Source organism: Sitophilus oryzae, unplaced genomic scaffold (assembly GCF_002938485.1).
Source record: "Sitophilus oryzae breed Bouriz unplaced genomic scaffold, Soryzae_2.0 scaffold_169_pilon_pilon, whole genome shotgun sequence".
NCBI classification, from domain to species: domain Eukaryota; kingdom Metazoa; phylum Arthropoda; class Insecta; order Coleoptera; family Curculionidae; genus Sitophilus; species Sitophilus oryzae.
In genome coordinates this window covers 1638352-1652152 of record NW_022146390.1, presented here as the reverse complement: position 1 = coordinate 1652152, position 13801 = coordinate 1638352, and the positions used below count along the sequence as shown (strand labels likewise).

General features: G+C 31.0%; 2 protein-coding genes across 2 annotated transcripts in view; both read right to left on the bottom strand.

The window, feature by feature from the left end:
• The window catches only part of LOC115881101 (MOXD1 homolog 1), a 91791-nt gene that overhangs the window by 65668 nt on the left and 12322 nt on the right, over positions 1 to 13801 (bottom strand). The window lies entirely within an intron of this gene.
• LOC115881151 (tigger transposable element-derived protein 4-like) lies at positions 3858 to 4772 on the bottom strand. The gene has a single exon (XM_030898528.1). The coding sequence runs from the start codon at positions 4770 to 4772 to the stop codon at positions 3858 to 3860; it is 915 nt and encodes a 304-aa protein (XP_030754388.1).

Genomic DNA, 13801 nt, shown 5'->3' with positions numbered 1-13801 from the left:
AATATAAAATAATTTTTCTTCGTTTTTCTTTTTAAATGGAACATCCTGTATATTATTTTTTCAATGAGTGGAGAATTAAAAAATGAATATTTTTTGTATTTGGAGTATTTCAAAATTTTAACGGTTTCGCAGATATTCGCGGTTTTATATTTCATGTGGCATTTTCAAGAGTAAATTTTTATCAAAGCCACCCAGTGAATTTTCTCTGGTATTTTAACGTTGAGAGATCCATATGAAATAATACTGCATGTATCTGCGAAACCATTAAAAATTTTGAAATACTTTAAATACAAAAAATGTTCATTTTTTATTCTCTATCTAATAAAAAAATATATACAGGGTGTTCCATTTAAAAAAAAAACAAAGAAAAATTATTTTATATTTTAGGAAGTTTGGCGTAGAATTTTGAACATCCTGTATGATTTAAGATTATGATATTTATAGCAAAGTTAAGTATATACCATCTAAAATAAATACCTAATATAGTTTTGATTTCAGGACAGTTCTTGTATTTGTAATATTTTTTTAATGATTGTTGAAAAATATAATTTTTTTATTTATTTATTAATAACTCTGAAACTATCGATATATATTTATTCGTATCTTAGGATTATGTAAAGTGATCTGAAAGGAAGCCAAAAATGCAATAATATACAGGGTGTTCCATTTAAAAAAAAACATCCCGATCCACTCATACTTTTTTGAGCTACGAATATAGAAGTTAAAATATTTTCCTGAAAAACATCCTTGTACAGTGTGTCTCATTTTTTTATCTCCGTTATTAGTGAAGATAAAAGGGTGCGGTTTGCACAAACCTGTCCCACTTTTTGGTCAAACGGAAGATGCTGCAAACAAAATTTTCATAGCCCTCTTCATTTCTGAGCTACAGGGTCTTTTCAAAAATTTTGCAATTTGGGACACCCCCTGTATCTCCGTTATTGTTAAAGGTATGGAGAAGGCGAAAACTGCTTATTGTAGAACTTTTTATGTAGAATACAGTAGCGTAGTCTGTTTTTCTACCAAAAAAATATTTTTGAAAATATGAACTAAAGTTATGTTTTTTCAAATGGTATATTTATAAATCATATGATCCCTGTATATTTATAAATCATATGATCTGTCTTGCTACGAGCTTCTCAAAAATATATATCACTCTATATTTATTTTCACTATTTACTGCAATATTTAAAATATATCATTTTCTTATTAGTAGGCCCTGATAAATAACAAAAAATCAAAATGGTATTTACTAAAATAGACATACACATATTAAAATTTATTTGGGATTGATATATTTTACTTTTGAAATAACTGTTTAGAATTTTAGAATTTAGAATGAGTGGGAGGGGGGGTAATCACTTCGACCTTACAGATCCATTCTGTCCCCCTTTCTTGAATCATAACTCATCATACAGTCCCAGGGCTTTGACAAAAGCCAGTATCTGGGACGGTTTTATAGAGGGTAGTAAATAACTGTCACCACTGAAACTGTGAATATATTTTTGTTTTTTTTATAACGGGATGGGTTTGCAAATATCTAAATCTTGAATTATTAAAGCATTTTTCAGGTGTTCGACATTGTTGTAGTGCCCACGATATATTTCGTATTTCAAAAATCCCCAAAATCAGAAATCGAGAACGGCGAAATCGGAGAATCGAGGAGGCTATCAATATGCGTTCATTGGTTCCAATTCATAGATTTGAAAAATAATAATTTAGCAGTATTCTAATATTTCCATAGTTATGAGGGGGAATGTTTCCCATCTTGCTGAAAGTATATTTCACGTAAATTAACTAAAGGAATATCTAAAATTTCCGATACGATAGATTATTCTTACGTATACACGTATTCCAAGATTTACAAATAGCGGTAGAGAGTTAAGTTTCCCTAATATATAAAGAATTTATTAGCGGCTCCCAAAATAAAACAAGAGACAGATAGCAGTATACTTTTAATAATTCTTTAGTTTCTTTTATTATCAATCATGGCCTACTAATAAATATGATCTTTTAATAAAAACTTTTAAATATTGCAGTAAATAGTGAAAATAAATATAGAGTGATATATATTTTTGAGAAGCTTATGGCAAGACAGATCATATGATTTATAAATATACAAGGTGTTCCATTTAAAAAAACATAACTTTAGTTCATATTTTCAAAAATATTTTTTTGGTAGAAAAACAGACTACGCCACTGTATTATCTACGTAAAAAGTTCTACAATAAACAGTTTTCACCTTCTCGATAGCTTTAACAATAACAGAGATACAGGAGGTGTCCCAAGTTGCAAAATTTTCAAAAAGACCCTGTAGCTCGGAAACGAAGAGGGCTATGAAAATTTTGTTTACGGCATCTTCCGTTTGACAAAAAAGTGAGACAGGTTTGTGCAAACCGCACCCTTCAATCCTCACTAATAACGGAGATACCGTATGATTTCAACCAAAATGGGACACCCTGTACATACTTTAGGTTTACGCCCAAACAAAGTTCCCAAGTTTTTTATTCTATGAGCTACAGATGCCCGACGCACTATTGCCGGACCCTGTATACTTACCTGTATCTACTATATACTTATATACTACTTATATTACTTACACCCTGTATATACTATATATTTACCCTAAAATGTATAAAACAACTTTTTATTGTAAAAGCGTATGCAATTTATATACATTTACTGCTGTAGACCATTTACATTTCTACAAGAGATTTAAATTTACATCCTACAGATAAAGCATCATTCTATAGAAGACATCCATTACTAGGTGAAAAATATACCAATAAACAACAAAATATCACCTACACCGAACAATTTGCCACTCTTTTGGGACCGTTGCTGTGCTTCATCCCCATACATTAATGAAAAATGTCAAGTTTTGATTAGCTTTATGGTCACATCTCTCATCGCATCCTACAGTTCTCGGTCTATATATGCGGATTTTCTCGTTGTTGTATGATTGAATTGTTATCTGGTCAGAAAATATTACTCTCGTATATTGTCAGAGGTGAAATATTCTCTTCAAAACCCTCTTCTAGGCTTTTTACGGTTCAAAATGTATCATCAGCTATTCCATTGTTTAATTTCATGCTATTTCATGTTTGCTGTTTTAGGTAAAGTCCCGAAGCTATTAAAATTTAGAGAGATACTTAGGCTTTTTTCTTATTTTCCTTTTATTCTTATTTCTTCATGCATGTATTCATTGTCGTATTGATGACTTTCAATTTTACTTTAGTTTTATGGAAATTACTTTTTTTGTAAGTCATGACAGTGAAATTAAAAAATCTTATAGGAAATACACTCAGATGCAAAAAAACACAACAGAGAAATTTTTGGTTAAATTTAAAGTGTTATATTTTTGTTATTTTTAGCCCTATTTGCATAACTTTTTTAGCGAACTGTACATAATTATATCAACTTTAATTCCTAAACTCAGTTTTTTGTAAACTTTAGTAATTTGCATATTATACAGGGTTAATCGAGGGGTTGCTTTTTTTATCCTAACTTTAAAACACCCTGTGCAATAATTTCGTGTGTAAATTTTCCTAAAATATAATTTTACGGTAAGAACCATGTCTCGTGAGCATTTCGTTTTTTGGATCACGTCAATGCATACTTTGGTTAATTTTTAAGAGCGAAATGAACTGATCACGAGCAATTTTTTCAGTTATGATTTTTCAGTTAAGATTATTAAGTTATGATTTTTTCAGTTAAGGAGACGAGATGGTTTTGGTACCATCATATATTTAACGTCATATTACGCTGCATCTGATACTCTATACTAAATTAAAAAAAAAAAAACGCTAAAGACTAACGATACAGTCCTGGTTTTAATAAACATTAATAATTAATAAACATTAATGACAGAAAGCAGTCGTGTTAGGAGGTAGAAAAATTATCTTGATGTTTTTTAACTGTACGTCACGTGGATGGGATGCAGCGTTATCAAGAAATAACAGTATTTTGCGTTTTTCTTTTTGAAGCTTCTTATCAAACAACATCAAGTAATCGGTCATTATTTGGCAAGTCATCCACGATTTCCTGTTGCAGTGCCAATACACAGGTAAATTGTTCAAATTAATGTTTTGAAAAGCACGGAGCCTTGCGGCCTTGCCGATCACCATAAATTTTTCCCTGTACCCCGCCATATTAGCACAACATATAATCGTTAATCTCTCTTTCGCCATTTTACCTCCCGCACACTTTTCTCCTTTAAACGCAAAAGTTTTATCAGGCAATGCCAGAAAAAGTAACCCAGTTTCATCGGCGTTATAAATGTCTCTAGGATGATATTCGGCTAAGCGAGAGGGAATTTTCTCGATAAAACTTCTAACGTCTTCAGGATTAACACTTGCACTTTCACCAGAGATTGTTTTAAAAGTGATGTTGTGCCTTTTTTTAAATCGCTCAAGCCACCCAGAAGAAGCATTAAAAGTCACATAATCTAATTTACTTGCTATTTCTTTAGCTTTCGATCTGATAAGTGTTCCTGATAATGGAATATTCTTCGCCCTTGCTTTAACAAACCATTCATAAGTAGCTCTGTCTATGTTGTATCCCTCGGTCTTGAAAAAACTTCGTTTCTGCAAAATGTTTACATTGGAACTCCACTTTCTTAAAAGTTCTTCTTTATTTTTGATAATTTCGGCTGCCTGTGTTTTCCCAATTTTAAATTTATCAGCCTGTGTACGGACACTAGGTTTCCCTATGTTGTAAAACTCGATAACATCGATTTTTTCCTTTAACGTTAACATACGTTTTTTTGTCGACATATTAATTAGCAAAACAGATTATAACAGGCACAAAAAGAAACCTAAACTCAACAAGAAATACGTGATCAGCGCAGCATGCCAATAGGCTCTCTAAACGATACTGCGCAATATTGCATCATTCGTGACAAAGAAGTCGTGCGGCGGCGATGCCACGTCGAACAAAATATTCTCGGTGTCCGTTTAACAGAGATCAAAGCGACAAAAATTGAGACAATTATGTGTCCGTGTCCGGTTAAAGGAGAGTCCGCATAAGAGAGAGCAGTTTATTAGTAAAGCTCTATTAGTTTATTCCGTGGTAAAATTTTTGTCCGCTTAAAAGAAATGTCCGTTTATGAGAAGTGTCCGCTAAGAGAGAGTACACTATAGTTCACAATAATTACCAAAGCTGCCTTGTTATACTGAAAAAAAACTTCAAAAATAAATTATAACTGAAAAAATTGCAAATTGTTGTTGGCAAGTTCATTTCGCTCTTATAAATTAACCAATGCATGTATTGACATGATCCAAAAAACAAAATGCTCAGGAGAGATGGTTCTGACCCTAAAATTATATTTCAGGAAAATTTACACACGAAATTATTGCACAGGGTGTGTCAAAGTTATGGTAAAAAAACCACCCCTCGATTAACCCTGTATACTATGCCAGATACTAAAGTTTATAAACAACTGAGTTTGCAAATTAAAGTTCATATAATTATATACAGATTGCTAAAAAAATCATAAAAATAGTGCCAAAAATAACAAAAATATAACAGTTTAAGTTTGACCAACATTTTCTCAAGTTGCGTTGTTTTTTGCATCTGAGTAATTCAATACAATACCGAGTGGGTAGTGTTTATATTTTCATGATATAAATTTGTCAAATGTCTATCTGTCATTTTTCTTAAATTTATTCGAGAAATCGCACAATTTTTTTTTCGTCCTAACTTATGGACCTCCTAGTAAGATACTCTTAGACGAAGTTGATGACATCCAATCAAATCTATTTTTATCTACATAAAACTCGATATAATTATGTTAATCAATATAGGCTAGACATTCGTTCAAAGCATACTTTTTCTCAACATTTTTTTAGCCAGTTTACCTATTATTCATAAAAATGTAGTGGAATTAAAGCAATAAAACACAATTGGAACAAATTCTGTTTTATTAGCTTTATTTATTTTCATGCTATTTACAATAGTTTTGTACTTAGTGAATAAAACTGTTTTTGTTTATACAGCTTGATATATGCGTTGTTTCCTTTGTTATCATTACTTTAGTCTATCCCTTATTAATCCCCTATTTCATTGCTTTTTATTGAATAAGTCATATTTCAAAAATCTACCATATTCAGTTATAAAGGAGAGTAACAATTATTTAGAGTGGTTTAAAAATTTTCACCAGGCTCTATTAATAAATGTCATCATCATCATGTTGAGATTATTCAGCTATTTCCAATTATGGTGTAGCCTCCCTCACATATTTAGATACTGTCTTTGTTGTCTATTGTTGACTATGCGGGCCCAAGTTACCCCTGTAACAAGTTATCCCTGTTTCTTTCCTAATATCATAGTCCCATCTCAGGTTCGGTCTTCTTCTAGGTCTCTTAATTTCTCGTGGGTATATTCCTGTAATTTTTCTGATCCATCTGTTGTTCGTCCTTCTTGCCAGGTGTATAACATAGGATACAACATTTTAATGAACAGTGCTTTCCATAAAATCAATAAAATGAAAAATATACGAAATAATATAAATGTACTGATATCTTTCGAAAATCGACAACTATGAAAGTATGAACCCTTCCCGGACACAAAGGTACATTTTGAAACAGGAAATTGTAGAGAGAAACAAGCCCTATAACATAGGATACGACATTTTAATGAACAGTGCTTTCCATAAAACCAATAAAATGAAAAATATACGAAATAATATAAATGTACTGATTTCTTTCGAAAATCGACAACTATGAAACTATGAACCCTTCCCTGACACAAACGGTACATTGTGAGACAGGAAATTGTAGAGGAAAACAAGCCCTATAACATAGGATACAACATTTTAATGAACAGTGCTTTCCATAAAATCAATAAAATGAAAATTATACGAAATAATATAAATGTACCGATTTCTTTCGAAAATCGACAACTATGACACTATGAACCCTTCCCGGACACAAACGGTACATTGTGAAATAGGAAATTGTAGAGGAAAGCAAGCCCTATAACATAGAATACAACATTTTAATGAACAGTGCTTTCCATAAAATCAATAAAATGAAAAATATACGAAATAATATAAATGTACTGATTTCTTTCGAAAATCGACAACTATGAAACTATGAACCCTTCCCGGACACAAACGGTACATGCTATTGGCTATTGGCTACAGTACTGGCTATTCGCAGCATATTTCGTTCCATTGAGCGTTGTGCGACCTGAAGTTTCCTTATGATGTCCGTTATAAGTGTCCAGGTTTCGCATACATAGGCCATGAATACCATCAACATATCTACCATGTTAATAAACTCATCATCCGTACCATTATTTTTATCTGCTTTGACGACTACTACTGTCAGTTCAGTTTGAAGGTCTTATACCTCAAAAAAGCATCTCTAATGATTTCTGTCTACAGACCAGATACCTGCAAATACGCTATGTAGCATTTGCTATACATACAGCTCTAGTATCAGATTCCTCTATTAAACATTGCTACTTTCCTAAATCGTACTGGTACTAATTGAGTAACAGCATACAGCGAGGTACTGTTTACGAAACATCATTGAAAATAACAAAATAAATGATTTAACAAAATCACTTACCATTAGTCATCAAATATTAGAGCACAGAGACAAAGAATCTTTGATATGTATTTTTTCTCTTTCTAATCTTATGCATGTCTTATTGGGCTTACTAAATATACCATAAGATATCCCGCCAATGCAATTACAAACTAGATATTGAAGTACCTAATGATTTAGTTTAGTGGAATTTCCCCTATTATATTAAACCATTTGAACAGTCCTTCGGCAAAGCAAATTATGAACTAAAGCATGTTTTAATGGTCTTAATTTAAGCCTAGGATTACTATAGGTTAATTTAAACTACAGGGAACACGCTGTATAAGTATTAAGAAAGTTCTGCAAAGTCTTGAAACTTAATTAGGAGTTAGTCGAAGTTGTCGTAATAAGATTTCCTACTTGACCCCAACCAGAACCAGAGATATACCTATTAGACTTTTTCCTCAAATCAAGTTTTAATTCAATATTTGCCACGATAAATTTCAGTCGTATAGGTTAAATGGTTTTATTATAGATGTTACTATAGTTATTTTTTATACAAAATGATAAAATGGTATTTCAAGGAATTTATTACGAATAGAAAAAAATATTGTGCTGGGTTGGCGTTGGTTTCTATGTAATTTGAAAAATAAATAAAAAAGTCTCTTTAGTTGTCAGTTTTGAGTCAATATTTTTTAATTTTCTTTCGTGTCGATTGCTGATTGAATTGGAGCCAGAAATGGCTCAAAACGAAATAAGTAAATTACCGACAGATATTCAGGCTGAGGCGACAAATGCCATATCCAAACTACTTCCATTTAAATCCCGAATAACTTATGAAAAGGAATACAAAAATTTAAAAAAATGGAAGCAATTAAAAAAACGTGCGAGAAGAAATAAAGTTTTTAACCTATCCTCGCTCTTAAAATATCATTTAATCTACCCTTGCGGTTAAAGTACTATTTTATCTACTATTTTTGATAGATATCAGGCAATTTTAACAGTTGCTATGGAAAAAAATATTACATCAGTGTATTATAAAGTGTGTTCCTTTTTATTTAGTATGTTGTAACTTTTAAACTAGTCAATTTTCATTTATTTCCTGGTTATTGTTTTTAAACAATTTTTGTATAGGCTTGGTACATTTCAGTTGATGTTAAAAATTTCGACCGCAGCGCCGAATATGGCAGAAATTAGAAGTGCCCGACTAAAGTATTTCACTCAATCCCGTTACCGTTTATGTCGGTGGCATTAAAATAATAGTAAGTACTAAAAATGTAATAATATACAGGGTGTTCCATTTAAAAAAATACAACTTTGATATTTTTTACTTATTTGGGACACTCTGTATCTTGTAAAATTATTTTTAAATTGTACCTCAAATAGTCCTTCATCGAACCCAAAACTTACAATTTGTAAAAATCTCATCGTTTAGCTACAATACTCCGTGTCGTATGTGGTGAACAACCCTGTATAAGTAATATATTTACAAATTTTTTATATATTTTAGTAGAAAATATTTTTTTTAAAAAAGCGTTTGAACAGAGTATATTTTTTTAAATACCTTAAAAATATTTTTTTTTATCTTTTTGGAAAGAACCTATTTATTTATTAAGCTAGAGAGAGCTTATTTTAATAGCATATAAATTGTTTTCAAAATTAAATACATATTAACGATGACAGTTTCAAAATAATTACTAATTGCAAATCAGGAGATATTAATGATAGTTTACGTAAACGAATAATTTGCATTACTGTTTAATAAATTTTGTCATTATTAGCTATATAATATGATGAAAACTGTATATTTACATATTAAAGTGGATGCTATTATGTATGTTATATAGTATTTTACCATAGATGGTTCTTTGATATACGTTGCAATTTATAATTATCAAATTTTATGTCGGTATAATTGGAATTTGTAGTTAAAATGTATAAGAAATAATAGTTCGTGTAGAACTAATTTCTATCGATATATCTCAAAAATTTAGACATGTTCAAAATCATTATTATTTTTTACTGTTTTATATTTAAACCCTTCAACTTTTATTTTATCATGATTTTTAAATAATATACCAATATATAAAATCCTTAAGTGACTGACATACTGATTAATCACGATCCTGCTCAAACCACTGAACGTAAGAAGCTCAATTTTGGCATACAGGTTGATTCTAGGGTGTAGAGGTTCGATAAGAAGGGATTTTTCGAAATTCCAGTTCCAAGAGGGTAAAACCACCCCTCAAATATTACAATATTTTTTATTTAAAAAACGGTCAAGTTTCCGAAAAAACGCTTAAACACGTATATTTTATTTTGTTTTTTTTACATATTTTAAGATTTTTTAAAAATGTATACAGGGTGCTTCGAAAAATCTGGTCATTGATTAATCACGATCCTGCTAAGTGCTTGACGTAAAAAGCTGATTTTTGGAAAACAGATTGACTTTAGGGTGTAGAGGTTCGATAAGAAGGGATTTTTCGAAACTCGAATTCTAAGGGGGTGAAACTATCCCTCAAATATTAAAATATTTTTTATTTTACAACCGGTGAGTTTTTCGGAAAACTCTTAAACACGTATATTTTATTTTGTTGTTTTACATATTTTAAGATTTTTTATAAATTTATACAGGGTGTTTCATAAAATATGACCATTGAGTAATCACGATTCTGCTTAAACTGCTAGACGTTTAAAACTGATTTTTGGCAAACGGATTGACTGTGGGGTGTAGAGTTTCGATAAGGAGGGGTTTCTCGAATCTTAAATTCCAACAGGGTGAAAACGCCCCTCAAATATTACAATATTTGTTATTTAAAAAACGGTTAGTCTTTCGGGAAAACGCTTGGACAAGCATAATTTATTTGGTTTTTTTTACATATTTTGAAATTTTTTAAAAAATCATACAGGGTGTTCCAAAAAGTTGGGTAATTTCTTAACCACAATTCTGCTTAAACTGCTTGACGTAAAAAGCTTATTTTTGGCAAACGGATTTTTCGAAAGTCAAATTCCAACGAGATGAAACTACCTCTCAAATATTACCAAGTTATACAATAATATCGCCATATTGTTTTTTCTCATGTTGACATAAATGTGAGAAAATTTTATCCAGTTTGTATGTTAATGGAAATTCTTGCTTTGCTTTATCATCACCATTACAAATGATTAATTCGACGCGAACGAAGTCGCTGGTACACGCTAGTATTATATATTTTGATATCTTCAGATGCTCTAACTTTTAGCACCAAAGAAGGAAAAACTTTTAGAACCAAACTTTTAGCACCAGTGCTAAAAGTAAATGACTTTTACCATCCGTGACATAATGCCACATTTTAGGCACTGACAGCATGCGTTAAAAATTACATTTTTACTGACGTTTGTAGAAAAAGTAATTTAATGGAAATATAAAAAAAATAATCTTATTGAAATATTGTGGAAAAAAAAATATTAGCAAAAAATGGCAAAACCGTTGTTTTTGCGTATGCATTATTGCCTAATAAATAATTAATACCTGTTAAAACATCCGAATAAAATACGACCATTAAAAGTATTTTAAAATGTAATTAACTATAAAATCAATAACGTCGCATATATAAAGTAATTTATTTATAATTAAAATAATAAAATATGAATGCTGAAAAAGCGGAAATGCTATTAGAAATAGCATAATTCGAATTAAAGAATTACGTGTTGAAAATTCAAAACCGGAAATATATTATAAACATAAAATATTTAGTTTTCATCATTATCTAAATTTTATTAAGTACGAGTATAACAGAGACAGATATAGTATAGGTAATAAAGAAGTACCGCTATTACTTTTGTTAGCTGAAATTAAGAGAGCACCAAAAAATTGTGTGTTATATTTATTTTTCAGAATTTTGTTGATCTTTCCAGAAGTTTTTAACACGATGGCGACATTATCTCGAATAATACGAAAAGTTTGCGAACTTTCCAGATGTCCAAATAAAATGTTGTCCTTATAGACTAGACATACGTCTTTAAAAATTGCAGGCAAGTCTCGCTTTTATAGTTGCATGATTTTTGCTGGAAATGCAGAAAGTTTTGAAATTTATTGAACTTGAGGGAATTCTTTAATATATTTTTATTATAAAACCTTTGAAAATTTACCTATTTTCTCTTTTATTTACATCATTAGAAATTTATATTAGTATAACCTCTCAATAAATTTATATTGTTTTTCTTTCCATATAGGGTGGCGCCTCTCCTACCTAGTTTTTATTGAAATGAAGTTTTGGGAGCTTTATAGGGTGCTGGGTATTTATTAAATGATCTTCGGATTCTAGAAAACAAACAAGGTGAGTTTCATTGACTGTAAGGTTTCTAATATGGAAACATTTTTAAATATCAATAAAATCGACCTAAATTGTAATTTACCCTGTATATGCGGTTAAAATAAACGCTGTACTTTAAACCGAATTAGAACTTGACTTGAAAAGTAATACAGGATGAGACAAAATTAATACTGAACCGTTGATGGAAAGAATTGGGAAGATCGCAATCTAATGGGCAAATTCGTGACAAGGCTGACTTGATTTTCCCTTACGTCTCAAATGCTGTACGGTGGAGCCTCTACTCGTTCTGCGACCAACGCAGAAAATACTCATTTTCTCTCATTCGGCTAGCGAAGGCGTATATGCCTTCAAAGATGGTGTGGAATTGAAATCGACATTGTTGCCATATTAAAATGTGAAGGTCTGTAATACGTTTGACGAAAATATCTTTGAATGAAGAATCCTCGTATTGTATTGAAAATGTATTTGTGTTAAAGATAGAATAACCAACAAAAATATAAATTCCTTTATAGATACTGAATTTTTCGTATGAACGAAAAAGTCGTTTAGATGGCTTGGAAATCATGACTATTTGACATTTACCATAATATTTTACATATGAAATAACAGCGATGTTCATTTCCCAGCCAACTCTGACGCCATTACTTGTTTAATCATATATTATATTAAATTGTTTAATGAAAGAAAATTCGTATTATTAACTACCGTACCCAAAATCCGTAAATTTACGGATTAATCCGTAGTTCTGGCAACACTGTCTCCGGCAAATACCAACTTTGTCGACTGACAGCAGAACTGCGGTACAGTATTCTTTATCCGCTGCGCTGTAAACGACTGTCAGAGCGCAGCGGCGCAGAGCTAAATTAAATTTCGGACAGGTTGACTAGCGGCAACATATTGCCAGCTACATCTCAGACAGGTCTGTCATGAAATCGCCCATAAAGTTGCGCATCTTCTTAATCAACGTTATTATATTTGATTTAGTTGGGTTGGTTCTCTGGTTGGAGGAAAATCTCGGCTTTACGGTGAGCTTGTAGACGGGAAGAGGAGGCCGGGTGGGCAACTCAAAACGTACAAGGATAGTTTCCACGAAAACTTAAAGGAGATTAACATGCAGAATGAGTGGCAAGAAGCAGCTCACCATAGAACGCAATGGAGAAGAATTGTAAACTCAGTTAACAACAACAACCAAAAAATAGAGAAGCAACACAAAGCAATGATATTTTTGTTTTGAAAGAATATTTTCTAATAGGTTGGAGGGTAGTTTCTCACAAAACTATTTTGTCTTAGCGAATACAGTAATGTTTACATTTGCATGATTATGATCATCGCTGGATTACCTAGGTAAGTATTAGTAAACAACTTTCTAAAGTGCAATATCAAGTTTAACTAAAAAAAGAAAATTATCGGTTAAATAGAAAAAAAATGCTGTAATTTTGTGACATCCTGTGCGTAGTCTTATTAACCGATTACATCATTCTTCATTATTCATGCTCGATCATAATTTAAGATTTCGAAAGAATTTTGCTTTCAGATCGGCGACATAAGATCTAACTTCCGTCGATTTAATGCAGGGTCGAGCCTGTAATAAATTCATATAATTTAGTACAGCTTTGAAGTAAATAACTGTTTATTTCGTATGAAAATTGTCAATTTATTATATTTCATAGACAATTAGATATGTTATTAGGCGTGGTAACTAAAGAATAAATCTAATGCCATCTCGCTGAAGAAAATCCTGCATATTATTTGGAATAATAATGTGTATAGATTATTTCAAAAATAAGAGAAAGATAATTTAATTTCCTTTTAAATTCTAGTGCCTAAAAAATCATACTTTCTGCAAAATACCAGATTTATTTTAATACCAGATTTATTTATTATACCAGGTTTTACAAATAACAAAAGTTCAAAACGAAAAATGGTTGAATATTGTGGTTTGAAGCCCATATCTAC

Coding starts and splice junctions, on each gene's coding strand:
- LOC115881151 (XM_030898528.1), bottom strand. CDS start 4,772: ATGTCGACAAAAAAACGTATGTTAACGTTAAAGGAAAAAATCGATGTT.